The sequence below is a fragment of the Chlamydotis macqueenii genome, chromosome 19, assembly GCF_036417535.1.
Source record: "Chlamydotis macqueenii isolate bChlMac1 chromosome 19, bChlMac1.mat, whole genome shotgun sequence".
Taxonomy (NCBI): Eukaryota; Metazoa; Chordata; class Aves; order Otidiformes; family Otididae; genus Chlamydotis; species Chlamydotis macqueenii.
Window position 1 is genome coordinate 5,454,345 of NC_141574.1, and position 26,682 is coordinate 5,481,026.

At 67.2% G+C, this 26,682-nt stretch overlaps 3 protein-coding genes across 10 annotated transcripts; 2 read left to right on the forward strand and 1 right to left on the reverse strand.

The window, feature by feature from the left end:
* Positions 1-1,087: 1,087 nt before the first annotated feature.
* ANKRD13B (ankyrin repeat domain 13B) lies at positions 1,088-8,252 on the reverse strand. 5 transcript variants are annotated; one of them, XM_086763007.1, is made up of 15 exons: positions 7,968-8,252; positions 4,386-4,521; positions 4,057-4,181; positions 3,920-3,965; positions 3,531-3,674; positions 3,247-3,436; positions 3,077-3,143; positions 2,906-2,987; positions 2,770-2,834; positions 2,529-2,659; positions 2,241-2,398; positions 1,999-2,151; positions 1,740-1,900; positions 1,465-1,545; positions 1,088-1,372 (listed from the first exon to the last, which is right to left on the reverse strand). In XM_086763007.1, exons 1-15 carry the CDS (start codon positions 8,235-8,237, stop codon positions 1,142-1,144), a joined length of 2,040 nt encoding a protein of 679 aa, XP_086619133.1. In that variant the 5' UTR covers positions 8,238-8,252; the 3' UTR covers positions 1,088-1,141. The 5 variants fall into 5 exon arrangements, with proteins under 5 accessions (XP_086619133.1, XP_086619135.1, XP_086619134.1 ...); XM_086763009.1 differs by having other exon boundaries at positions 1,460-1,545; XM_086763008.1 differs by having other exon boundaries at positions 1,469-1,545; positions 2,241-2,419.
* Positions 8,253-9,883: 1,631 nt separating this feature from the next.
* Positions 9,884-19,023, forward strand: GIT1 (GIT ArfGAP 1). 4 transcript variants are annotated; one of them, XM_086763198.1, is made up of 22 exons: positions 9,884-10,031; positions 13,373-13,506; positions 13,602-13,714; positions 13,815-13,920; positions 13,999-14,085; positions 14,190-14,320; positions 14,405-14,499; positions 14,580-14,622; positions 14,834-14,860; positions 15,151-15,199; positions 15,282-15,354; positions 15,993-16,090; positions 16,167-16,278; positions 16,362-16,489; positions 16,562-16,714; positions 16,797-17,024; positions 17,139-17,192; positions 17,471-17,557; positions 17,656-17,729; positions 17,820-18,002; positions 18,144-18,207; positions 18,304-19,023. In XM_086763198.1, the coding sequence occupies exons 1-22, from the start codon at positions 9,980-9,982 to the stop codon at positions 18,514-18,516; spliced, it is 2,304 nt and encodes a 767-aa protein (XP_086619324.1). In that variant the 5' UTR covers positions 9,884-9,979; the 3' UTR covers positions 18,517-19,023. The 4 variants fall into 4 exon arrangements, with proteins under 4 accessions (XP_086619324.1, XP_086619326.1, XP_086619325.1 ...); XM_086763200.1 differs by lacking the exon at positions 17,139-17,192; XM_086763199.1 differs by lacking the exon at positions 14,834-14,860.
* A 245-nt stretch (positions 19,024-19,268) lies between these two features.
* Positions 19,269-22,042, forward strand: ABHD15 (abhydrolase domain containing 15). The gene is made up of 2 exons (XM_086763202.1): positions 19,269-20,155; positions 21,248-22,042. Exons 1-2 carry the CDS (start codon positions 19,320-19,322, stop codon positions 21,723-21,725), a joined length of 1,314 nt encoding a protein of 437 aa, XP_086619328.1. The 5' UTR covers positions 19,269-19,319; the 3' UTR covers positions 21,726-22,042.
* Positions 22,043-26,682: the final 4,640 nt, after the last annotated feature.

The window sequence follows — 26,682 nt, forward strand, 5'->3', positions numbered from 1 at the left end:
GCTCCCAACCGGCTCTTTGCTCCTGCTGCCCCCAACCCCCCAAATAAAGGGCTCGGCCGCCCGTGGCCGCCTGGCGAGTGCCAGGGACGTGGGACCACCGCGCTGGGGGGGTCCTGCCTGCACCCCACCACCCGCAGGGCCCCGGCGCAGGCGGAGGGGGGGCTGAGACGAACGTTAAAGAGCATTTATTGGTGTTGGCCATGGTGGGAGCTGCTCGGGCTCCCCCGGCCCTGGCCCAGACGTCGCTTGTGGGGTGCGCGGAGTGGAGGGGGGGGCACCAGCTACGAAAAGTCCCAGGGGAGCGAGCCCGGCCCCCCCCCCCCACAGCCCCCGACCCCCCGTGTGCAAAGGAGGAGCCGGCCGGGGCGGGGGGCCGGGGGTTAGCACCATTTGACGTAAGGTTTCTCTGGGGGGTCAGTGCCCGGGATGAGGGGGCGCAGCGCTGCCGGGGGGGCCGGGGGGCATCCGAGCGGGACGGGGGGGTGCGAGCAGGGGGTAAGGGGTGGGGTGACGCTGGGCGACCTTTCGTGGGGACCCCCTCGGCTGCCCCCTGGGGTTGGGGGGCCGCTGTGCAGCCCCGCGCTGGCTGTGGGGTGCAGTGGGGCTGAGCCCCCCGACCCCCCCCCCATGTTGGCAGGCAGAGCAGCTCCCGGGTAAGTGCACTTGGTAGCGCCTGGGCGGGGGAGCCGGGGGCCTGGCTGGAGCCCCCTCAGCTCCAGGGGCACCCCGGGACCCCACGTGGCTGGTAGCCCCCCCCCAGTCTGGGGCAGGATGTGCCCCCCACCGCCTTCCCGGGGCGAGGGGCTGAGCAGCACCCCATGGGGCAGTTGGGGAGGGGCTAGGGCTGTCCCAGGGGTGGGGTACAGTCTGTGGGGTTGCCCACCCTGGTCCCTGCCACCCTCGCTGCAGGGCTGTCCCCCACCCACACCCCGTCCTGCTGTGGGGTGTCCCCCCTCCCTGTGCACCCGAGTACCGCCCCGGCTATGGGGACAATCCAAGGCCAAATCCAGCACCCCCCCCCTCCCCATTTCCCCTCCACAGTGCTTGGGCTGGCTCCCCCCACCCTGTTCCCACTCCGTGGCCCCCATACACGGCACCGGCCGTGTCCCCATCCCCATTGGGGTGGGGCGGTGTTGGGGGCTCAGTAGGGGCGCGGGGTCACTTCTCCGTCAGCGAGAGCTGCAGGATCCGCTGCAGCTCCTCTTCCTCCTGGCGCGTCCGGCGCTCGGCTTCCTCCTGCTCCCGCGCCGACAGCGCCATGGCCAACCGCAGCTGCTCCGCGTAGCTGGGGAACAGGGCGCTGGGCCCCCCGCCACCCCCTCCCGGGGCTGGGGTGACAGGGGGCCGGGGAGCTGCCGTGTGCTGGGGAGTCCTGGAGGGCAGCAGGGTGTCAGTGGGGAGGGGCTCCACGGGGCTGGCACCCGCTCCCGCTCCCCAAAAAAAAAGGGGCTGGCCGGACCTTACCAACCTGTCTCCTCGGCGGCCCTCGTGCGACATGGGGTGGGTGCCCGGCTTGCTGTTGGTCAGTGCTTCCCAAATGGTGACCTGGTGGCAGAGGGGTGCTCAGAGGGTGGGCACCCCAAAACCCAGCCTTGGGACACGAGCTTTGCCCCCTCCACTGCGGGATGCAGGAATGGGGCATGGTGGGGTGAGAAGCCAGCACCAGGACAGGTGGGCAGCGGGGTCCCCCAGTTTGGCGGGGCCGGAGGAGGCGGCGGGGGGGGGGTGGCAGTGCCCACCTGGTCGTACTCGCTGCCAGCCTCCAGCAGGCTCTGCTGGATGGCAAACTGCAGCAGGTCGTCCTCGTCCTCCCGCAGGGCGTCCTGGTGGGTGCCCACCACGCTGTACCCCCGCGGCACCTCGAATAACGCCGGGTCCATCTCGCACGCCCGGCACGAGGCTGCGGGGAGACAGGCGTCGGCACGGCTGGGCTCTCCACTGTGTGTCCTCCCCAAAACCCGGCCAGCTGTGTGTCCCCCCCCCCCCCATCCCACGTACTCAGGGAGCTGGAGCTGCTGACACTGGAGGAGTCGCTGCTGGGCGAGGGCGCCTCGCTGCTGGGGCTGTGCCGCAGAGAACTGACGGGCTCGTCACACCCATTGAGGTTCCCGAAGGTGATGCGGGCGTTGAGGATGTGGAAGATGGGGATTTCTGCGGGAAAGGGGGGAAGAAAGTAGGGAGGGAAGCCGGCTGTGCCACCCGTGCCAGCGGCAAAGACCAACCCCCCACCCACCCCGTACCAATCTTGACGGGGAAGCCGGGCGGGAGGCGCAGGGTGATGAAGTCCCGCAGTTTGGCGAAGAGCGCGTTGCTTATTGCCATGAGGTCGATGATGGGGGCAACCTGCTCGCAGAGGGACAGCGGGTGGTCCTCGCACAGCCACAGCTTCGCCTTGAACCTGCCGGGGACAGGCGCCGGGCTGGGGACCCCTGCCTGCCCCCCTCCACCCTGGGGGCTCTGCAGTGGTCGGGGGGGACGACGAGTGGGGAGAGGGGGTGTTCCCCATTCTGCTCCTTCCCCCTCCTCACTTCTGTGTCTTGGTGGTGAGCTCCATGGGCCGCCCCATGTCCCTGTTGCCCAGCTCGAAGTTGGGGTTGAAGTACTCCTCAGGGGTGATGGCGGTGGGGTTGGCGTGGCTCAGCGTCTGCGTGATCAGCGTCTGCAGGACACCTCAGCGGGGTAACCAGAGGGGTCTGGCCGTGGGACCACCCACCCAGGACCCCAGGGTCCGGCCGTGGGACTACCCACCCAGGACCCCAGGACACTCACCCCGTTGTTGGGCCCCACATGCTGCTCGGCGATGCCCAGGAAGGATTGCAGGGGGGTCTTGCTGCCTGCGGGAGAGGAGGGGGTGAGGGCCGGTGCGGGCGCAGCGCCCCGACAGCCCAGCCCGCGCCAGCCCCACCTTTGCTCTTGCCCTTGTGCTGGTCCGAGAGGTGCTCGGTCCGCGTCCGCGTGATCAGCTCCACGTTGGACGCGCCGTAGACCTAGCCGAGGAGGGGGAACACCAGAGGTGGATACCCCTCCCAAACCAGCCGTACCCACCCAGGCAGCTCAACACCCCTCTGCCCCTCACCTTGGCCTCATACCCATTCACCATTTCCGTCTTCTCGCTCCTCCAGCCCAGGATCCCGGACTTGTTCCTGGGGTGACACAGGGCACCGTGACGGACTCATTCGAACAGCCCAGGGTGTGGGCACCCTGCTCATGCCCAGGGCGGGGGTCTCGGCGCTGCCCCCAGCCCACCTCTCGAAGGCGATGTTCTTGGTGTCGAGCTGGGTGGTGACAACGGGGGCCGTCAGCCGCCCCATCACCTGCTCCTCGGTGGGCTGCACAGCAGCCAGCAGCACCTCCTGGTCGTGGCCGGCCAGGGCCAGCGTCTCTGAGTAGACTACCCGCCGGTCATGGTCGATCTCCATCACCACCGCGCTGGTGTCTAGGGGAGTAGCAGGGTGAGGGTCCGCAGGGAGAACCGCGGTCCCCACCACCTCACCCGATCCCCCTGGGGCTCTGCCCCGGTGCCAGCTCACCTTGTCCCCGAAAGACAAAGCTGCGGTTGCCCCGCTGCCAGGTCATATGGTCAAAGCCCAGCAGTGTGGTGTCCACCCGCAGGTTCTGGCCGCTCTTCCACACCTTGTAGGTGTCGCTGGGACAGATCTTGGACACCAGCGGCACTGGGGAGAGACGGCCATAGCCCAGCCAGGGACGGGGCCACCCTACACCCCTGGGGGTGGGCTGCCAGCACTGAGCCGGGCAGGCAACCCAACGCCTTGGTGGGATGGGGGTCTGCAAGCTTGGGTCGTAGTGGGGGCAAGGGGGCAGGTGTCCCCCCGTCCTGGGGATGGATGCTGGGAGTGGGGGGAGGCTTTGCCGGGAAGCTCCCGTTCCCCTCCCCGGCTCGGCTCTGCCCCAAGCTTACCCCAGCTGGTGAACTCCCACTTCATCTCCACGTAGAAGTCCTGGGCCTGCAGAAAGCAGAGCAGGGTCAGGAGGAGCCCGTGGCCAGCGTCCCCCGTGGCCAGCGTCCCGCGCCCCGGCCCCCACCGGATGAGGTACCTTGCGCAGCTTCTCCAGCAGGATGGGGATCCCGGCCAGGCGCTTGATGGCTCTCTGGTAATCGCGGTAGCGCAGGACCAGCTGCACCAGCTCCAGGTCACGGGTGCTCACGGCCTCCTGAAGGACTGCGGGGCAGAGAGGAGCAGTGCCCGGGGGGGTGACATGGCATGGCACGGCACAACACGGCATGGCAGAGGAGCCACATGCATGTAGCATGGCGTGAGCTGTCCCTTGGGGAGCTGCAGCACCCGTTGCCCATTCCCGTGCCCGTGCCTGTGCCCGTGCCAGGGTGGCTGGGCAGGGGACCCAGGCAGCCAGCCCCCCCTCACCCGTCCAGCCGCTGCGGTTCTCCTTGCCCACGTCGGCGCCATGCTTCAGCAGCACCCTGGCGCACTCGAGGTGGCCCAGTGTGGTGGCCAGGTGCAGCGGGGTGCGTCCTCGGGGGTCCAGCTGCTCGATGTCGGCCTGCCGGGAGGTTGCGGGGCTCAGGGGGCAGCGGGGTGGCCGGGTCTCCCCCTGCAATGCCCTCCCGCAGATGCCAGGCTCTCGGCCGGAGCAGAGGGAAAGCAGCAGACATTTGCCGGTATCTCGGAGAGCATCCCCATCCCTGAGCTCCCCCCTAGAGTTACACACGCACCGCACCCCAAAAAGCTGTCCTGGCTCCCCACAGCCGCTGCTGGCCCTGTGGGCAGGGTGTGGTGGTGGGTGCCAGCACCCGGCACGGCTCAGCACAGAGCAGGGGCATGGCGTGGCGGCGGGGGGCACGGTGCACAGAGCTCCGCACGGCTCGATGCAGCTGCAAGGTGGAGAAAAGCCCCCATTGCTGGGATTTGGGGGAGAGGAAGGGGGCTGCTGCTCAGTTGCCAGGCAGCAGCTGCCCGTAGCCTCCCTCCGTCGAGGCTGGGAGCACGGCGGGCGACGTGGGCTGCGGCGGGCGCACGTGTTCCCTTGCCTGAGCCGGATGGGTGGGCGGCTGCGTGAGCGGAGCGGCTGCTCAGAGGATCCCCGGGGCCCTCGGGGAGCCGAGCGCTGGGGCTGCGATTGTTTGTGCCAAGCCGGGAGCCTGGCGCCCCACCAGCCCCGAGGAATCCCCCGCCCGCGGGCGGCAGCGGCACTGGGCACCCCGAGCACCCATGGGCCCCGCGCAGGGTGCAGCGTCACGTCTGGGCCCAGGGCTGGGGGCACAGCTGATGGAGCGAAATGGGGGGAGGGAACCCAGCCTCTGCCCCCCTCCCAGCACCCCAGAAGCCTGGAGAGAGGCAGTGGGATGCTGCTGGAGCAGGAGGCGGCAGGGTCAGACGCCAAATCTGGGGCACAGGTTTTGGGGAGGTCACCCTTGGGAGGAAAAACATGGGGTGCAGCACCCAAAGGTGCCGGCTGGGACCAGGCACCCTGCAGGCGTTTGGGGCTGGGCAGGGATGGGGTGCGTGGTACCCCATGCCCTGGCTCTCGCCCGCAGCAGGTCCCTGCCTGACTGTGGGGCACATCCTGCTGTCCCTCTGCCCCGGGGATGTCCCCAGCCCTGCCCGAGCTGTGGGTGTCCCCATGCCCCCATCCCTAGGGGCTCACCAGGCAGGGGGACCCCCCTCCCTGGCTGCCCACACTGCCAGAGCAAAACAGCCCCCCCAGTTCCCTGGGAGCTAGCGTGCTGCTCCAACACTCTCCAGGCAACCGCTGCTTCTTAATTGCACTAATGAAATGACTCTAATTAAAGCAATCACCCCCCAGCTGGGGGACGGGTGCTGCAGGCTGAGCGGGGGTCCCCAGCCGCAGCCCTACCCCAGTGCCGGGTGGGACGAGGGTCCCCGTTCCGGGGATGCAGTGGCAGAGCCAACCCCGGGGGACACAGCGTGACCCAGTTTTTGCCGGCAAAAGCTCGGTCCTGGGCCCTGAGTCTGGGACAGCTCTGTTTTGGGGGGCTGTGGCACAGACCTCGGAGTGCTGTCTGTCCTGGGGCTGTGCCACCCACCCGGGATGGGGACAGGGACAGGGATGGCTTTGGGGTGGCAGGGGCGCAGTGCAGGACCGCAGCTCGGCTGCTCCTCCTGTGCCAGCCAGGCACGCAGCACAGCGCAGCTCCTCTGCCGGGGTTGTCTCCAGGGTGGGGGACCCCAAGGCCGGCTCCCGGGTGGCAGCAGGGGACCCGGGCCAGCACGGGGAGATGGTGCCGGATGCCACTGTCCCTGTGCAGCCCCAGGTCCCAGGCAAGCGTGATGGGGAAGGCTGTGGTGCAGGGTGTCCTGGCACAACAGGCCCCATGTCACCGCCTGCCACATCCTTACGCTGTCCCCACTGTGGTGACCTGCTGGCCCTCGCTCCCCAGGTGGAGATGAGCATGGGAGGGAGCTCGTGGTGACAAATTCAGGGGTGACCCACACCCCTGAATGGGGACACAGAGAGGAGCAACACTGCCGGCTGCCCCAGAGCTTCCCAACCCCAAACACCTCCATGTGTGGGGGGCGTCCCGTGGTGCCACTGCCCCACATGGGTCCCTGGGGTGGCGGGAAGGCAGACCCCCGGGCCTGGGGACACCCAGCACCACACACTGTGCCTGTCCCGACGTGCTTACGGGGGGATGCTCCGGCGGGGAGATGGGCTGAGCCATCTCATGGCCCGGGTGCCCTGGACAGAGGCAAGGGGCTCAGTCTGGATTGCCCCCCACCTCTTTCCCCCAGACCCCCACCCACCCTGGGGTGTGGCCTGCAGCACCCCTGGGTCCCTCTGCATGCCCCTGGGGTGCACACAGGGCTCTGCTCTCGCCCTGATAACGGCAGCAGGGGCTACGGCAGAGCCCCTCCGCTCTCGGGGTGGGGGGGGGCGGGCTAGGAAGCCTCTGTGCAGGCGAGCGGGGCCGGAGCCGCCCTGGCAGCCCCTGCGTGTGTGTCCCCCCGTCCCCCCTCCCGCCCGCCTGCACCCAGCTTTGATCTCCACCGCACCGGGCTCCTGGGAAAAAAAATGACCCCAAATTACCACGGAAATAAAACCACCGGCGACGGAGCAGGGGGCCGAGGCGACGCTGGCGCAGCCCCCCGGCTGGCCCCCACAATGGAGGCGGGTGTGGCGGGAGCCATCGCCTGCATCCCGGCGGGAGCATCGCGGCATGGCACGGCACGGCCCCCCCCCCATTTCGTGCATCGCCGGGGTCCATCCGGCACGGGCCTCAGCACCCCGGGGTGCCGGGAGCCTGGCCGGGGGAGCGGGGATGCTCGGCACAGCCTCGCCGCCGGCCTCCCTCCAGCGCTTGCGGTTTCCTGCATCTTCGGGGTTGGGTTTTAATTACCTGAATCGCGTCGCCACGGGGGAGAGGGAGGCTGGGAACCCGCCTGGGGACGTGCCCGCCGCCTTGTTCTGTCACCCCGCTGGCTGCGGGGGGTCCCAGGCTGGAGGTTGGGGGACACAATGGGTCCCCGTCACCCTGTGGAGAACCCCCCAGCTTGGACTGCCAGGGCTGGTGGAGGGGGCTGCACCCCAGCAACATCAGGGCCTTGTGCCCCCCCCCCCCCCCACACACACCGCGAGAGGCTCAGCCTGAGGATGAGGAGCTGGAGGCTGCACCCCCAGCGGGGCAGCACCCCGAGAAGCAGGGTGCGGGTCGGGGGGGACCCGCAGAGGCCTAGCAGGGAGCCGGGGGACACGTGGGGAGGGATGCTCGAGGCTGCGCGCACGGAGGGATGCAGGGGACCCGCGAGTGGTACCCACCGCTCGGTGCCAGCCCCGGGGTGGGGGGGCAGCTGTCACAGTCCCGGAGCGCAGAGACACACATGCCACCCCCATCCCCATCATCATCCTCATCTCCATCCTCATCCCGGCCCCGGCTGCATCCCGGTAGCATTGCATCAGCCCGGGCCGTACCGGGGATGCTCCCCGCACCCCACCATCAAGCCCGCGCCCCCCCCCTCCCCTCCCCGCACCTGCTTGGCGCTGAGCTCCCGGTCCAGGTCGCGGGCTCGGTTGTGCCAGACGAGGTAGTGCAGCGGGTACCTGCTCTCCGGCCCCTTCCTGCCTGAGCAAGACGCGAGCATCCTCCGTGCATGCTGGAGCGGAGCGGCGGGCGCGGCGGGCGCGGCGCGGGGCGGAGCGGGGCGGGGGGGACGGGGGGTGAGGGAGAGGGGGAGGCGGGCACGGCACCTCCCGCCCGGTGCTTCCCCCGCCACCCCCCTCCCCGCACCGCCCGGCCTCATGGGACTTGTAGTCCCCCTGCCCGCCATCGCCGCCTTCTTCCTCCTCCTCCTCCTCCTCTGAGCCACCCCCCCCCCGCCCCGCCTCAGCCCATCACCATGGCCCCCTACCCCGCGGGGGTGGCTGCAAAGGGTCGCTGGCACTCAGACCTCCCCGCACCCCCCTCCCAAATCTCCCCCCCAGGCTGTTCTGCCCCCTGACCCCCGCTCCCCCCGTGGGCCAGTGGGCCCGGGCACATGGCGGCGCAGGGGCGAAGGCAGCAGGCGGGGGCTGTACGGGGGGCACCCCAGGCCCCTCCAAGCCCCGTTTCCTTTTTCTGCCTGCGTTTCTCCGGGGCGGGCGTCGCGTTTTCCGGCTGCCGCCCGAGAACAATGCGAGGCTGGGCTTTCGTCGGTCGCCTCGGCCTCCCACCGGCGCCACGCTCCCGGCCCCCCGCCCCACTGCCCCCCGCCCTGCCACGGGGCCACCGCCGAGGGATGAACCCCCCACACACACTTGTTATTATTTTCTGTTCAGCCATGCCGAAGCTGGCAGTGGTCGCATCCCCCCATCCTGGTCCCCGCACAGCATCCCCCGTCTCCCCGCCAGCCCCGCTGCCCCATGACGTCATGAGCCATCTCCTCAGCAACCAGCAGTGAGGTCACCTGTGCGCCGCACAGCCTGGCCTGTGGCGGTGGGGGACAGCATCCGGCCCCGCTCCCATGGCTCCTACCTGGGATGGCCGCAAGGCAGGGGTCTGACCTGCGGGACCTCCATGGTGATAGCGCAGTGTCCCTCCCTGCTCCAAGTGCTAACAGGATCCCAGAGCGGGGAACAGACCCCGAATGGGCCCCACTCCACCAAAATCTGCTACCGAACACTCCAGGGAGGCTGCAGCCCACCTAGTGAGGTGCCCTGGGACCCCTAGCCTGACCCACTTTGCACCCCATGGTGCACTAAAGATGGGGGGCGGTCCACAGGAGCGGGGTGTGCAGTGCCAGAGCTGGGAACAGGACCAGGGGGGTGCCCAGGGCTGGGGCTGGATCCAGGATGAGGGCCCAGAGCCAGTGCCGGGACGCCAAGAGCAGGAGAAGGACAACGGGGAGGTGCCCAGGCCTGGGACTGGGATGTGCAGGACCAGTGCTGGGACCAGGATCAGGACCAGAGAGGTGGCCAGGACCCAGAGAGGGGGATGAACTGGACCAGGACCAGGAGATGCCCAGGAGCAGGGGATTATTCAGGAGAGGATCAGGACCTGGGGATGCCCAGGACCAGGAGATGCCCAGGACCAGGAGCAGGACCAGGATGATGTCCAGGACCAGGAGATGCCCAGGACGGGGCTGGGGTGCATCGGAGCGGGCGGGAGGATGCTGAGGGCAGGAACCAGAGCCCAGTCCGGAGCCAGGACCCGGGCTGGGGTACCGAGCGAGCTGCGCTGGGAGCCGCTGCGGGTGCAGGTGCCGTTGCGGGGAGCGGGGGGTTCGGGGCGGTGCCGGTGGCGGGGCGGGGGCGGTGCGGCCCCTCCTCCGCCGGGGCCGGGCCTGCGCCGCTTCCTGCGGAGCCGCCGGGCGCTGCGAGCAGCCGGTAGCCCCGGGCGCTCCGCGGCCCCGGGCCCCCGCCGCCGCCGCCCCCTCCCCGTCGCCCGGCCCACCCCCCCCCCTCCCCACCTCCGCCTTTCCCCCCCCCGGCGGGCCCGGGGGTGCCGCCGCCCCCCCGCCCCACGCTGGCGCAGAGGCCCGGGCCCGGGCCCGCCTCGCCGCTGAGGATGTCCCGGAAGGCGCCGCGGGCCGAGGTGTGCGCCGACTGCAGCGCCCCAGGTAAGGGCCGGCACCCCGGCACCGGGCACGGACCCCCCGCTACGCCCCGTCCCCCCGCGGACCCCCCCCCGCGGCGGGGCCCTTCGCTCCTGCTGCTGCCCCCCCATCCCCCTCCCGGTACGGACCCTGCACCCCGAGGTGCACCCACCCCTAGCACCCCTCCGTGCTCCCTGAGACCCCTCTTGCACCTCATCCTACGCCCCACAGCGCGCCCCCTTTGCACGCCCCTGGGTGCCCCCAGCACCCCCCTCCTCGCGCGCCGGTGAGTCCCCTCTGCACCCCCGCACCCCCCAGGGACTCCCACTCTGCCCCCAGGAACCCTCTGATGCGCCCCCAGTGAGGCCCTTGGGCCCCCTTGGCGCACCCCGTTTCCCCTACCAGTACACCCCAAACGTGACCCCGATAACCCCCCCCCGTGCCACCCCACTGCACCCCCACCGCACCCCACGCCCCCCTGCGTGGGGGGGGGTGGAGGGGGGGGCTGCAGGGACGTGCCGCTCAATGCCAGCAGCACGGAGGACCCTGCAGATGGCGGGATTGGGGCGGGGGCGACACCTTCCTGCCCCCCCCCCCCCCCCCCCGGCACCCCGCGCCCCCCCGGCACCCCGCACCCACGCCGGGTGGATCCGGCCTCGGTGGTGCGGGCGGGCTGAGCCGGGCTGGCGGCCGCAAGCCGGAGCCTGAGCCCGGGCAAGACGATTCGCGTTCCTGGCGGTGCCGGTGCCCGCAGCCCCCCACGCCGGGCACGAGCCCGTGGGTGTCGCGGTGGGGCTGAACCCCCCCCCAAAGCTTGCCTAGAGCGGGGCAGGGCCCCCGAACCCTTGCCCCACGGCCAGGGCGAGCGGCCCCACGGCGATGAATGAACGGGGGCCGAGCGTCGAGGCTCGCTCCGCGCCCGGCCCCGGAAAGCTGCCCGCGGGCCAAGGCTGCGCCGAAACGATGCCGGCCGCGTGCCAAGGCCTGGATCCTGCCAGGACAGCCGACGGCACGCGTGGGCGCGGGGCTGCCCTGCCTCCGTGGCGCGTTCCCCGTGCCGGCGGTGGGTGCAGGGGTGGTGCCGAGATTCCCTGTCGGGGAGGGGGGAAATGGAAACCAGTTTCTTCCAATCTCTTATCGCCCGGCAGCCATGTGAGGAAATGAGTTATAAAGTCCAGAGGCCGCTTCCTACCGCGCCGGGAGCACCCGCGGCCGCTGCCGGGGCTGCGTTGGCCATCCCGGCGTGGTGTGCCCACCCGTGGGGTGCCCTGGCCCCTCTGCCCGGGCTCCCTGGGCCGAATCCCGCTCGGCTGCGCCTGTGCGGGGCTGGCAGCTGGCCCCAGCCCTCCCCTTGCTGGTGTGGGGCTGAGCGCTGGGGGTCCCGGTCCCATGGAGGTGCTGGGAGCTCCCTTGGGCTCTAGGGTTTGGGGTGTCCCCGTGCCAGCGCTCCCCAAGTCACCGCGATGCCCAGCTGCATCTCGCCACATCCCGACCGCCCTGGGCGGCGCGAGGGGGTGCTGCCGTGGGGGTACCCCGAATCCACGCGGTTATGGGGCCGCAGGCAGCACCGCCAGCCAGCTCCCCCCCCAGCGCAGAGCGTCCTGTTCCCAGCAGCGCCCCGTGGGCAGCGGGCGCGAAGGCACAGATGCCGCTGCACCGGCTGCCAAGGCGCTGCCATCTGCGTGCGGGGGGCTGCCAGGCTGCGGGGGGGCGCTGCTCCGTGGCATTGTTAGCATCCTCAACCCTCTAAACCTCCAGAAGCCCGCAGCCTCAGCAGCCACCTTGTCCTACACGCACTCTCAGCCTCCCACCCCCTTTCGGCCTCGACCCTGCCTCAATCTGAACTGTTCCGTAGACACCCACTGATTTTTGGCGTCCGATCTCGCAAAGGCTCGGCTCTTCCTTACGCTGCCAACTCCCTGAGACTGCCGCCCTTTGGGCCTGCCATCTCCTTTCTGGTTTCCCACACCCTCTCAGCCTCCCACCCCTCGTCAGCCTCCCGCCCCTGCTGAGCCTCTACTCTCTTTCAGCCTCCCACACCCACTCAGTCTCTGCTCCCTCTCGGCCTCGTCGCATTTAATTCCTGCTCGGGACCAAACCGCCGAGTCTCTCACTCACTCCCCCCACCCTCCAGTGGGACAGGGAGGAGAACTGGTAAAGGAAAGAAGGCAAAAATTTGGGTTGGATTAAAGAAAAAAAAACGTTTAAGAGAACAGCAGAAGGAAAGAAAACAGCGATGGCAAAGAAACGAACCAGCCAGCCCAGTAACGGGCGATAGCGAAGCCGGGTATTTACGTACAGCAGCTCGTGGTGGATCCTGACGCCCAGCTCCCTCCCGAGTACTCTGTGAGGGTTTTGGGGCGGGGGGCTGGCACCCCCTGGGCAGGACGGAAGCGGGGAGAGGCCTGGCCGCCCTCCTGCCTTTCTCTGTGGGTGGTGGAGCCATCGTCACCCCCTTGGGCTTGACCCCTGCGCTGTTGGCGCTCCCCCGTCCCGCGGGGCAGTGGAGTGTTTGTGTAGGCCCTACAGAAACCAAGGCCGGGCAGAGGCCGGCAGGGCTCTCCCACAGTGCCTGCCGAGAGGCCGCCTGGGACGCTTCGGCGTTGTCACCCGTGCCTGGCCACGTGTCATGGGAAGGGGCTGTGACCCAGCGGAGGGGTCCCCGGATCTTCCCCTTGGTGCTCCTGGGGGCAGCTGCAGCCCCACAGCCACCCCCGTGGGGCTGAGCCCCACCCCAAGCCAGTCCCAGGAGCCGTTTTTGGGGTGCAGGCTCAGGGAGCTGCCGCCCACCCGGGAGCGGGGCCCCCACGGGTGCCGGGGCCGGTGCCAGCGCGGGGCTGACGCGGCCGCTCAAACGTCCCTTTGTTCCCAGCGGGGACACAGCGGGCTCCAGTCCGGCTGGGATGGGGCCCTCAGCGGGGCTCGGGGGGATACGGCAGTGTGGGGGGGCTGCAGCACCTGCCCCCGAATCTGGGGTGCCAAGGCTGCGGAGCCGGTGAGCACCGCACATGGGAGCCTGTGTGCTGGGGGTGCCCCCTCTGGGACCCCCCCAAATACCTGGCTGGGTGCTCAGGGGGGTGCGTGGCCTCGCCGGGCGCTGCAGCGGGTCAGGGTGCCCCTGCTCGGGGTGCGCTGCCACGGGGCTGGCATCATCCCCGCCACCGCCCGCCCTTCTGATGAGGGAGGCCAAATCCTGTCCCCTCCCTCCACTTTTGGCTGGTGCCTGGTTGCTACGGGAAACCCGTTTGATGGGTCGCCTGGGAAACGGTTGCTATGGCGATGCATCCCTCCCCCAGCAGCGAGATGGATGGGGAGGGGACCTGGGTGGCAGGGACCCCCAGTGACGACCCCGTGCTGCCCCGCAGACCCTGGCTGGGCCTCCATCAACCGCGGGGTGCTGATCTGCGACGAGTGCTGCAGCGTGCACCGCAGCCTGGGCCGCCACATCTCCATCGTCAAGCACTTGCGCCACAGCCCCTGGCCCGCCACCCTGCTCCAGGTGGGTGCCAGCCCCGCGGGGACGTGGTGGGGGGGGGTGAGGGGTGCACACAGGGACCCCCCCAGCACCCACTGGGCCCTGCCTGTCCCCCGCAGATGGTTCACACCTTGGCGAGCAACGGGGCCAACTCCATCTGGGAGCACTCGCTGCTAGATCCGGCCCAGGTGCAGAGCGGGCGCCGGAAGGCAAACCCCCAGGACAAAGTGCAGTAAGTGCCCCCCAAATGCTGCAAGGAGGAGGGGGGGGGGTTCTGCGCCGGCCGGGCACCCCCCCGGCTCACCCCACAACCTGCCACCCGCTTCGTTCAGCCCCACCAAGTCGGAGTTCATCCGCGCCAAGTACCAGATGCTGGCCTTCGTCCACAAGCTGCCCTGCCGGGACGACGACGGCGTCACCGCTAAGGACCTCAGCAAGGTGGGGTGCGGGGTGCAGGGACCACCCCCCCCGGTGGGTGGGACAAATCCCCCCCTCACCTGGGTCTCTCTTCCCCAGCAATTGCACTCGAGCGTGCGGACAGGCAACCTGGAGACCTGCCTGCGCCTGCTCTCGCTGGGCGCCCAGGCCAACTTCTTCCACCCGGTGAGCGCTGGTGGGGCTGGGGGGGGGGTCCCTGGGGACAGTGTTGGGCTTGGGGAGGGGTCCCAGAGCCTGGTCCCGCAGGCTGAGGCTTCCCGTGCCCGCAGGAGAAGGGCACCACGCCGCTGCACGTGGCCGCCAAGGCCGGGCAGATCCTGCAGGCAGAGCTGCTGGTGGTCTACGGCGCGGACCCCGGGGCGCCCGACGTCAACGGCCGGACCCCCATCGACTATGCCAGGTGAGGATGGGGACAAGGGGGGGGGTCACCCCTGCCTGCATCCCCCTTGTAGGGTGGGCATCACCCCTGCCCGTCCTCCCACAGGCAGGCGGCCCAGCACGAGCTGGCGGAGCGGCTGGTGGAGTGCCAGTACGAGCTGACCGACCGGCTGGCCTTCTACCTCTGCGGCAGGAAGCCGGGTGAGCGTGGGGGTCCTGGGGCGGGGGGCTCAGCGTTGTAGGGGGACAGGGTCCTGCTCACCGCCCCTCTCTTGGCACAGACCACAAGAACGGGCACTACATCATCCCGCAGATGGCTGACAGGTGAGCGCCCGGCGCCCGCGGCCCCGCCGCCCTGTCCTGCGTCCCCCTCCCTGTCCCTGCTGGGCCGAAGAAGGGGAGACGCTGGTCACCCCCCTGTGATCGGCGCTGGAGCATCCCTGGGGGGGGGTTGGCGGGAGGGGGCCCGCGTGCCCGCGCGTTTAACGTCCGCCTTTATCCTGTTCTTCCCTCCGCTGCCTTCTCCGGAGCGCAGGGTGCGCCCAAAGTGCATGGCACAGAGGTATTGTCTGCTCAGCTCTCGGCTCCGGGGGCCCCCCCGTGCCGCTGGCATGGGCCCCCCCTGCAGCCCCGGCCCAGCATCCTGGGGGCACCGAGGGAGGGGGGTCCCACTCGCCCCCCCGCCACCTCATCCCTTCGTGCCTGCCTGCCAGCCCTGCTCGGCGAAGCCCCCCGTGCCTGGGTGGGGGGGGGTCCCTGTCGCAGTGGGGCGCAGCTGGGGACAGTTTTGTTGGGAATGGGCCAGGAATAACCCCTGCTTTGTGTCCGCCCCCCCTTCCCCACTCCCCCCAGCCTGGACCTCTCCGAGCTGGCCAAGGCAGCCAAGAAGAAGCTGCAGGCGGTGAGTGGGGGCCGGGGCAGGGCTGGGGGGGTCCCATCCGCTCCCCCCATCCTGCCTGACGCCGTCTCCCGTCCCGCTGCAGCTCAGCAACCGTCTCTTCGAGGAGCTGGCCATGGACGTCTACGACGAGGTGGATCGTCGGGAGAACGACGCGGGTGAGTGGGGGGCACGGGGTGCAGCCCTCCCCCAGGGCCGGGGCTGGGACAGGCGTCACGGCTCGGGGAGGAGCAGCTGGCGGGGCCGCGGCCGAGCCCAGTGCTCCCCCCGATCCGGATCCGTCCGCCGGGACCGCAGGCCCCTCCTTCCTCATTCCTCCGGCCGAGGAGGTTTGCTTGGAGCGAGGGGCCGCTGCCGGGTGCCGGGGCTGGGGTGCTGCCAGAGGTGGGTGCCGGGACCCCCCGGGGACGGGGGCTCAGACCGAAGGGGTGCCCTTGGGCCGGGGGGTGGTGGGGTGGGGGCCACCCCACTTCCGTGGCAGGACAAGCACAGATGGGCACGCCAAACCCAGTCCCCACTGGCTGGTGGGGCGCAGGGCTGGCACCCCAAAGGGCGAGGAGCTGGGGGTCCCTACTGGGGGGTGCAGGGGGGGATCCCACCCCGCGGGGCGGCTGGGGGAGGCGATTCCCGTCAGCCCGGCTGGGCTCCGCTCCCAGCCCCGGCGAGCTGGCCCCGCGCCCGCGCCTGCGTCCTGCCGGCTCCGCTGCCGGCCCGAGGCCCTGCAGCCCGCTGGCTCTGGGGGGGTCCGGCCCACGCAGCCCCCCGCGGGGGTCTGATGCCGGGTGCCTGCCCACAGTCTGGCTGACGACGCAGAACCACAGCACGCTGGTGACGGAGCGCAGCGCCGTCCCCTTCCTCCCTGTCAACCCCGAGTACTCGGCCACACGCAATCAGGTGAGCTCCCCCCAGGCCCTACGACCCCCCCTTGCACCCAGACCCCTGCTCACCCCCTTTCTTCCACCCCCCCCAGGGCCGGCAGAAGCTGGCCAGGTTCAACGCCAGGGAGTTTGCCACCTTGCTCATCGACATCCTCGGGGAAGCCAAGCGCCGGCAGCAAGGGAAGAGCCTGCTGAGCCCCACAGGTGAGGGATGGGGGGCAGCGAGGCGGGGGCGAGCGTCCCCCTCCACCCCGCCCCATGCTCAGCACCCCCCTGGCCTCCCCTAGACGCCCTCGATTACTCGCTGCGGAGCCAGAGTGACCTGGACGACCAGCACGACTACGACAGCGTCGCTTCCGACGAGGACACGGACCAGGAGCTGCTGCGCAACGCCTCCCGCAACAACCGCGCCCGGGTGAGCCCCGCACCCCCGCCCCAGGCCCCTCCCCGGCTCCGAGGTGCCAGTGCTGAGCCCCTCTCTTCGCAGAGCATGGACTCCTCCGACCTCTCGGATGGCCCCATCACGCTGCAGGAGTACCTGGAGGTGAAGAAGGCTCTGGCCGCCTCCGAGGCCAAGGTGCAGCAGCTGATGAAGGTGAACAACAGCCTGAGCGACGAGCTGCGCCGGCTGCAGCGCGAGGTGGGTGCGGGGCCGGCGGGACCCCCTCCCCACCCTCGGGTTATCCCCCTCCCCATTGATGCCTCCTTCCCTGCCGCTGCAGATCCACAAGCTGCAGGCAGAGAACACGCAGATCCGGCAGCAGACGGGTCCCCCGCACCCGGCCCCGGCCCCCAGCGAGCGGCCAGAGCACGGGCACCCCCCGAGCGCGGCCCCCCCGCACCGCCGGGACCGCCAAGCCTTCTCCATGTATGAGCCGGGCTCGGCGCTGAAACCCTTCGGGCAGCCGGTGGAGGAGCTGGTGACGCGACTGCAGCCCTTCGGCACCGGCGTGAGTGTGCTGGGGCGCGCGGGCGGTTTTTGGGGTGCGGCAGCCCCCCACCCACGGCCCCGCAGGGTGCTGGGTCCTGTCCGCACGGGGCCATAACCTTTCGTGTGTCGCCAGGAGGTGGAGGACGAGGCTCTGTACTCCATGCACATCCCGGCCAGCGTGTACCGGGTAAGGGGGCCACGGCGGGGGCGGCTCCTGCATGGGATGTAGCGGCCATCGCCCTCCTGGGACATGGCCTCTGTCCCGTCCTGGGACGTCCCGTCCCCGTGCCGCCTGCACCCCCCCGGTCAGGCTGGGGACCTCCCTGGGGTACGGTGGCCTTGGGACGTTCCTGCATGCAGGATGGCGGTGTCCCTGTGCTCGTCCTCCCCTGCACGTCACCGGGGTCGGCTCCGGACCCTTTTACGCCCCGGTCAGCACCGGCTTCCCCTCTTTTCCCCATCCAGATCCGGAAAGGTCCGTCTGCCTCCTCCGTGCCCTTTCCCCCGTCCTCCCCGCTGCTCTCCTGCCCGCCCGACGGTGCCCGGCACATGGTGACGTACCGGGGTGGGGGGGCAGCTCCTGGGGTGGAGAGACCCCCAGCCTTGCGTGGGGCTGGGCAGGGCTTGACGCTGCTCCTCTCCCCCCCCAGAGCAAACTGGACCGGCACGGCAGCGGCACCGACAGCGACTACGACAACACGCAGGCGGGTGAGGTCCTGATCAGGTGAGTGCCGGGGCTGGGGACCGCGCCGGGGACGTGGGGACACAGGGCTGGCACTGACCCCCGGTGGGGGGGTGGGTCTGGTCCCTGCAGCATGGAGGGGAAGCGTTTCGTGGACCTGAGCAAGGACGAGGACTTCCCCCATGAGCTGGACCCGCTGGACGGGGAGCTGGACCCCGGGCTGCCCAGCACGGAGGACGTCATCCTCAAAACGGAGCAAGTCACCAAGAACATCCAGGAGCTGCTGCGGGCGGCACAGGAGTCCAAGCACGACAGGTAGGGCAGGGGCACGGCCTCGGGGTCCCTCTGGACCTCCAGACCGGGGGGCTGTGTTTGCAGGGGGCCGTTCCTGCCCCACCCCGTGGTTGGGAGCTGTTGCGTCCCCCCCGCAGCACTCGCCCTTTTCCTCCCTTCCAGCTTCGTGCCCTGCTCAGAGAAGATCCATTCGGCTGTGACAGAGATGGCATCGCTCTTCCCCAAGGTACGAGGGGTCCCTAGGGTTGGGGGGGGTCCCCAACCAGGCACTGTCAGCCACCACTGGCGCAGGTCCTGACGCCGCCCCTCTGCCCCGCTGCAGAAGCCGGCGCTGGAGACGGTGCGGAGCTCCCTGCGGCTGCTTAACGCCAGCGCCTACCGGCTGCAGAGCGAGTGCCGCAAGACCGTGCCGCCCGAGCCGGGCGCCGCTGTGGACTACCAGCTCCTGACCCAGCAGGTCATCCAGTGTGCCTACGACATCGCCAAGGCCGCCAAGCAGCTGGTCACCATCACCACCCGTGAGAAGAAGCAGTGAGCGCTGGCCCGCGTCCCACCCCCCCAAACCCAGCACCGCCCCGGCCCCCGGCACCGCTGCTCTGCGCTCTCCTTCTCCCTCCCCTCCGGGGGGTGAGCGCGGCTGCAAGTGGCCTTAGCCCTGGGGGGGGGCCGGGGCGTGGGGCGAGCCCCCCCACCTCGCCCCGCCGAGGAGCTGGTGCTCAGCCTGCGGGGTAGGTGCCTGCGTCCCCCTGTACAGACCCCTGCCCGCCCCCGCGCAGCCCGCCCCGCGGCACGCGCCTAACTTATCCTGTACATAGCCTGTGTAGCTGTCCGCGGCGGCGATGTACGCCCACCTCCCCCTTCCCCAAAGCCCTCGCTGGGCGGCCGGTACCCCTGGGGCCGCCCGCAGCGTTACACTGGACCGGGGCGCCCGTGGGCTCCCCCATCCCCGGGCGTCCTACCCCCCCCCGAAACCCCCTGGGGCCGCGCTCCCTCCTGTAAGATGTGACCTTGTACATTTGTATTAATAAAGGTGTGAGCATTGCACGGGCTCCCGGCCCCCGGCTCCTGCGGCGGTGAGGGGTCCTGTCCCCCCCCCCGGGGTGTGGTTGCAGGGGATTTGGCCCCCCCCCGGCACTGAGCAGGGCTCGGCAACCCGTCCCTCCCATTTCACCCAGTCCCCTTGGCCCCGGCTGGCAGCCGGTCACGCCATCCCCGGCGCAGCCCCGTCGTCCGCACCGCTTGCCCAGCCCCGGGGCAGGGCTTTCACAGCGCGGCCCCGCCATCGCTCTACAACCCTGCCCAGCGCCGGGGCTGCCGGCCGGGGCTCCCGCTGCCCCCATGGTGTCCCCTGAGGGTTGGGTGGCCGCAGCTGTGGTGCTTACCGGCCTGGGCCTCCTGGCATGGTGCCTTTGGCTGGGGAAGCTGGAGGAGCCTGGAGACAGGGGAGAAGAGGAGGAGGAAGAGGAGGGGATCCCCCTCATCACTGAGGATGGCTCAGGGCGCTGCCGGCTGCTGTGCAAGCCCTCGGCACTGGCACAGCACCTGGTGCGGAGCTTGGGGCGATCGCCGGCGCTGCAGGGTGGCCGTTGGCTGTGGCCGCGCTGGCCCCAGCTCCAGATGCTGCGGCAGCTCCTGCAGCCGCCTGAGCCGCAGCCGGCGGTGGCCCGGGAGCTCCTGCAGCTGCCCGACAGCGGGCTAGTGGCCCTGGACTGGCTGGAGGGGCGGCGGGGGGCCAGAAGCGGCAGCGGTGGGGGGAGCCCCAGCTCGGTGCTGCTGCTCATCCCAAACGCTGCCGGGAAGGTGACGGAGGAGCTGCTGCAGCTGGGGCTGCGGGCGCAGGAGCGGGGCTTCATCCCCGTCATCTTCAACCGCCGGGGTCACAACGGCTGCCCCCTCACCACCCCCCGGCTCCAGCCCTTTGGGGACCCCGGGGACCTGCGGGAGACAGTGACCTACCTACGCTGCCGGCACCCCGCTGCCACGCTGCTGGCCGTCAGCGAGGGCTCGGGCTCGGGGCTGCTGCTCGCCTACCTGGGGGAGAGCGGCTCCTCCAGCCGCCTGGCCGCCGCCGCCTGCATCTCCCCCATCTTCCGCGCCCGGGACTGGTTTGAGGCCGCGATGCCCTGGCTCTACGAGTGGCCGCTGCTCCTGCACCTCAAGAGGGGACTCAGCAGGTCAGTGGGGTCCCTTGGGTTGTGGGGCGCTGGGGTGGGGGGTGCCCGGGAGCCCCTCGGTCGGCCCCGGGAGGGTGCAGGTGGCGGGTGCTGCTGACACCCGGAGCCCCAGTGCAGGGGCAGAGGTGCTGAGAGCAGCAAAACGCGCTGGTTAATGAACACCAGGCTGGAGGCGGCTGCCGTGGGGCCACCACACGCTCCCTGGGCCCACAGCAGCATCGCAGGGTCGTCGCCGTTCCCCCCCCCACCCCCGCCCCGGCAGGGAGATGGGTCCCCTGTGGCAGCACTGGGTGGGTGGGCAAGGCCCCCGCACTGCACTGGTACCCCAGGGCTGAGCCAGGGCTGGCCACCTCCTTCGGCTGTTGCTTGCCCCCAGCGCCTGCATGCTGGGGTTGGGTGGGAGGGCCATGCCCACCGACCCACAGTGGGGCAGGGGGCTGTGGCAGCACCCACCCCTCCTTCCCATGGGCCCTGTGTCCCCATTGCCCAACTCGGCTGCACTGGGAAGGGCCAAGTGCTGGCATGGGACAGGAGACAAACAGCCCCGTGCCAAGGCCTTGAGCAAGCGGCACCTCCCCGGGCGGTGCTGAGACCTCGGGGTGGGGGGGGGACACAAAGGGGCCCCACTGGTGGGCAAGTGAGGGCCAAAAACCTGCAGCCAAAGCCCGAAACATTGGGGCAGGTGGGTGGCAGGCCAAGCCTCAGTGATGCCGCGGTGGGCTGGGGGTTCTGTTGGCCAAGTTGCGGGGGGGGGTGTGGGCAGCAGGGTGTCCCCCCCACCCCATTTCCCGATACCCATTGCAAGGGCTGCTATCACAGCAACGGAGCGCTGGCTGCCTCCCGTTGCCATGGCACCCAGGCTGGCGCAGGCTGCGCTGCGGGGACCCCACCACCCCCCGCCAGTATCCCCAGCAAGGGGCTGGGCTGGGACCCCCACACCAGCTGGGGGTGGACGGGGGAGCTCAAAGTCACCCTGCAGTCCCTGCGTGCGGGGCCATGGCCGGAGCACAGCCCCCAGCCCCTCAGGTCAGACACGAGAGGCGGCAGCGTCCCCGTCACCCCCGGCCCACGGCAGCCCCCCCATCCCCGCAGGTACGCGGGGTCCCTGGCCGAGGCGGTGGACGTGGACAGGCTGCTGGGCAGCCGCTCGCTGCGGGAGCTGGAGGAAGCCCTCTTCTGCCGGACCAAGAGCCGCCCCACCAGCTGGGAGGCCTACTGGGAATGCAACGAGCCCTTGCGCGACGCCGACGAGGCGGCCGTGCCGGTGCTGTGCCTCTGCAGCGCCGACGACCCCGTCCGTGGCCCCCCGGCCCGCAGCCTGCCCATGGAGCTTTTTCGCAGCAGCCCCTACTTCTTCTTGCTGCTGACCCCGCGCGGGGGGCACTGCGGCTTCCCCCGGCGAGGCCGCGGGCGCTGCTGGGGCCACGAGGCCGTGCTGGAATATTTCAGGGCCACGGGCGAGTTCCTGCGGGCTGAGGAGCGGAGGAAGGGGCTGCCGCGGCCCCGCGGGTGGGGGGGTCCCGCCCTCGAGCCCCCCGGCTTCACCTGGCACAGGTCCTACACCCAGTAGCCCCCAGGCCGGGTTCTGTACGCCCCGGGGCGGGGGGGCTCCAAAAGGCAGGCAGACACTCCGTGTACTAAAATTACTTTATTACAGTTGATTTTTTTTTTTTTAACATTTCCTTTGCTATGATACAAAGGATACTTACAAACAAAATATTACATATGACCTTATTTTTTTTTTTTCTCTTCTCTTATTTTCTGACAACTTGGTAACAGCTTTAAATGCACAATCTATACAATTAATACAGGTTATATATGAGCTATAATGTATGCTGAACCAGAAGAATACCAGAATACTGACAATATACTGTACATTAAGCCTTACCAGTTAGTGCTCGTGGCATTTTCTACAAGAAGGAAAACGCACACCTGTAGATTCACTCATACCAGCTGGTGCTACCAGACATGGAAGCAGGAAGGAGTTTAATTCCCCTCGTTAAGTCCTTCGCAGCCCATCACCGTGGCGCTAGGCCTGGAAACCTCAGACCAGTGTTCATAGTAAAACAGCAGATATGTGTGTGGTTTTTTTTTTTTTTTTTTTTTTTTCTAACTAACGTTCCGCGGCACAAAACCGCGCGGCCGGGCACCTTCCCCCGGGCTCGGCCGTGGTGCCCCAGAGCAGGCGGCCACGGCGCTGGGCAAGCTCTTGTTGGTGAGCTGGACCTCCGCACGGAGGGGGAGAGGAGGAGGAGGAGGAGGAGAGGAAAAGCGGCAACAGCGTTGCTCTCAGCAGCAGGCAGCTCTGGGGTTCGTGCATGCGAAGAGGCAGGCGCTGAGGGGGGAAGAGCATCCCGCTCCTCCGGCTCGGCCAAAGCGGGGGGCTCGGCCAAAGCGGGGGGCTCGGCCGGCGGCCGCACGCGGAGCTCGCGCCTGGCAAACCCTCGGCGGGGCTGGGAGCCACCTCGCTGCTCGCCAGGAAAGGTTGGCTCTTGTTTGGCAGCCAAAGCGGAGTTGTGTGGCTACAGGTGTGCACTTCCCCTCCTCCCGCCATGGCCTACGTCCCACTGATAAGGTTACATTTTTTTGTTTTATTTTATTTTTTTTCTTAAAGCAACCAGCAAGTGAAGCGTTTTTTTTTAGTCAACCGGCAAAAGACCTGGCATTTGCACAGAAGCTGCAAATGGAAAATAGCCATCCCCTCCTCCCACCCGCTGCATCCCAGCCCAGAAAATCCCAAACTGTTGGCGGAAGGGGAAAAAAAAAAACAAAAAAAACAAAAAAAAAAAACCAAACCAAAAAAAAAAAAACCACAACAGGAATGGAGGAGAGGAAGGGGAGGGAGGGAACAGGTTGGAAAATACCAGGTTTGAGTTAACATTTCCTCGACTTCACACAATGCTTGTGCAAAAAGAAACAAAACAAAACCCCCAAACAAACAAAAAAACCAAACCCAGAAACATGCTGGAAATAATGAAAACAAATGGAAAGGAATATATAAAATTAAAAATATAAATAGGATGTCTGGCTGACTGGTAGAAGAATAGGTCATTTAGGTTACAAAAAGGAATATACATTCAAGAGGCTCTGAACCCAGTGGGGTAACTGATGTTAAACTCGTGTTAATAGTTAGGCTAGAATTCTCAAGTTTGTCTTTTAAAATCTTCACAATTACAAGCAAGCTATTTTTAAAAAATATACACTATACACACCTCACACAGCTTCTCCTATCCGCAGAACACACGTTACGCTACCCTCCCCTCCACTAAACCCAGGGGGTTCCCATGGCCAAGGTACGCGGGGTGGGCGCGCGGCGCGGGCCCCCCCTTCCCGACCCGCCGGCCCCGAGGTGTCGGGGGGACCCGGGCAGGTCGCTCGGCCCTCCGCGTCCTTACCGCAACCTTCTCAAGCATTTACAAGTCACCAAGAGGGCTATAAGCCTTTTATGTTATACACACTTCACTTTGTCACATTAATTATTTACATCAGGGCTGCCCCCCCACCATCTTTTAGCTGTTTCTAGGCAGGTTAAAAAAAAGTTCCTGCTCCAAGCAAGCAGGGGGAAGAGCTGCGGGGGGTCAGGACGGAAGAAAAGCTGAAGAAAGGAAGGGGGTGGTTTGCTTGCCAGAAGCCAAACCCGTACGCACACCTACGCCTCTCCTTCTCCGATCCTCGAATCCTTACAAGCTCCAGTCCCCTACGAGCTCCGGGACCACCGGACCTGGAGAGCACGGCCTCAGCGGCGCTCAACCTCCTCCGCTCGCGGCTTCCCGGGACGCTCGGCAAAGCTATTCTCCACTTGCGGACTTGCCTCTGCCGCAAGATGAGGAGCACAGGTCCCGGCTTCATCCCCAGAGGCGCGGGGGGAGCCCACCCCTCCGCCAGCAGCGGCCGCAGCCGGGGCAGGGACGCCCAGACCCCCACGAGCCACCGCATCGCATCCGCAAAACTCGCCCTTGGCGGCTGCAGCCGGGCTCCGCCGGAGCTGTGCAAAAGCGGCGGCGACGACGTACTTCAGCTCATGAACAACCCTGCGCTGATTTACAAACCGCTGAGCTCAGAGTTGCCATAGAAATGCATGATCCTGGCACTAAAAGCAGGCAATAATCTTAAACAAAAGTCTTTTTTTTTTTTTTTCTTTTTTTCTTCTTTTTTTTCTAGTAGGTTTAGATGATCTCAGGTTCAAGACAAAAGCAGTCAGAAGGGGAAAACAGATCATTTCTAGAGAGGTCGAAAAATATCATCATAAGCCAGTATTAAACCGCAGCAAGGAACCCCAACCCGGCTCCCGCTCAGTTTAGCCCCAGAGAAAGCTCGAAGCCACCGCCCCGTCCCTCGCGCTGCCCACCGCACAGCACACGACGCCAAAGGGAAGCAGATCCCGCGCAGCGAACACGGGAAAACCGGCTGCAGGCTGGAAGCCGAAAGGCCGCGGCGAGCGGCTGTTGGCCTCCCCGGCGCTCCTGCCCCGCCGGCCGCTGCGCCGCCCCGGCGCGCAGGATTTAAGCGCAGTTCCTCACAGCATCACTGGACAAGCCTCGGGGATTAGACGCATGCTGAACTACGACTGGCAATTACAGTAGCTTTTTGCTAGCTGGCACGTACTGTATCTATAAATTTTAGTACAAAAACTTAAAAAATACAGAAACTAGGTCAATTTGTTAACTACATATTTACAGATAATTACAATTCTTTTCACTCACAATAATTAAACTAATTGTCAGTGAAAATTCAAACTGTGCATGTTCTGAGGTACCCGTACTCAGGGGTGGGGAGCGGGCAGGGGACCGGAGGGGCGAGGCAGGGGGGGCCGATCCCCCCCTGGGTTTGTTCACATCCGCGGGGGCAACGCTCACCCCTCCTGGTTACTGGTTCCTGGACTCAGTGTGTGCACTCGGAGAAAGCGAACCGATGCTGGGTTGTTTGTTTTTTCCCTAGGACATGGCTTTAGGATGTTTTGAGGACTCCAGAGGGGTGCAAAGCCAACAGTCACGTACCAAACCGCCCTCCTCCCTCCCACAAAGGGAGCCTTCAGGTGAAGTGCAAGTGCTGAGACCCGCAGCTCGGTGGTTAAGGTGCTCGTCTGCCGGCAAAGCCGATTTACTACTTCTCTCTCCAGCTGACAAAGGCCTCTCCTTCCCCAGCAGAAGCCTGGGCGGAGGGGCAGGGCAGGGATGCAGCAGGCAGCTGAACCTCACTGTGCAACAGGAACCGGGTTACCTGCTGCCATCATTCCCTGGTGGGGTGATGTTCACTACGACCACTGGATCTATCAGCTTTTTTTTTTTTTTGGTGGGCCTATAAACAGCTATCCCACAACCCTCCGCAGCACCTCACACGTATTTCTCAACAGAGTCCAGCTCAATCGACTCATAAAAGTGCAAACCGAAACAAACACAGCTGAGGGACACCAACCGGCATCCCTGCCTGGGCATCCACAGCTTCTCCATCCTTCACACGTGGCTCCGAGCTCACTGCCAGCCAGCGTGGGGTGGGAAAGCTCCACGGGAAGAAGCACAGCTGAAGAGGATGCTGCTCCTCGTGAAAGGGTAAGGATGGACCAACCAAACCCGAGCCTGTCCTAAAAAACTCACGAGACACCTTCCTAAAGGGATGGGGGGGGAAATTGCCTCCAAATTCTCCGGTAGCACCAAGAGAGCCCCTGGTTGGCGTGCTGCTGAGCTGGCTGGGCTTCCCCGGGCAGTAAATACCACAGCTGGATGACTATTTGTGACTTGACACATGCAAGAACCCTTTAACCTCCAAACTGCCAGCTGTCTTGCTAAGGTGGGGGCTGTAGAGGACAAAGGAGAAGGTTAGACGGGTCTTCACAGCTCAAGGAGCTTGTGTTGTCCAGCATGGCACTCGCCCCTCTGCTATGAGAAAGATCAGAAGATTTACTAGAAATGCAGAGCAAGCACTCAGGAGAAGAACAAGGCTGTCCTCTGCTTACTAGACTCGAGTAACAAAACACCCATGCCCGAGCAGAATAGAGAATGGACCAAAGCATCTGTGCGTGTCTACGTGCACACACATGTATACACACACCTCTGTATTTAACATCTTCCAATTCAGCTTCTCTTTCGATCCTCCACATAACCTGCCTAGCTACGAGACGCACACAAAGGCAGACAGCGCTCAGCGCTAGCGGCGGCTTGAACTCAGGAATGCCAAAAGTGAGTGCTGGAGCAGTGTGCCAAGACCATGCCGGGCTTGTGATCTTTCGTGGCGAGACGCAGCTGGGGACTCTGAGCTCAGCCTGCTGAGCACTTCACCAGCCCACTCACCGCCTCCCCAGCAGATCGGTACACTGCCTCAACCGCCTTCCTATCGCTAAACCATCTTGTTTTCTTCTCTCCTCTCATCTGACTTTCCGGTACCCTCTGGGAGCTCTCTTCTCTCCTTCCCAGCACACCCATAGCAGCTATCCTACCCTCCCGCGCCCCAGAAAAAGCAAGCTGCAATTAGCAGGGCGGTATTTAAGCGAGGGCTTCTGACGGCGCTCGGCCCCAGCACAGCCTGTGCAG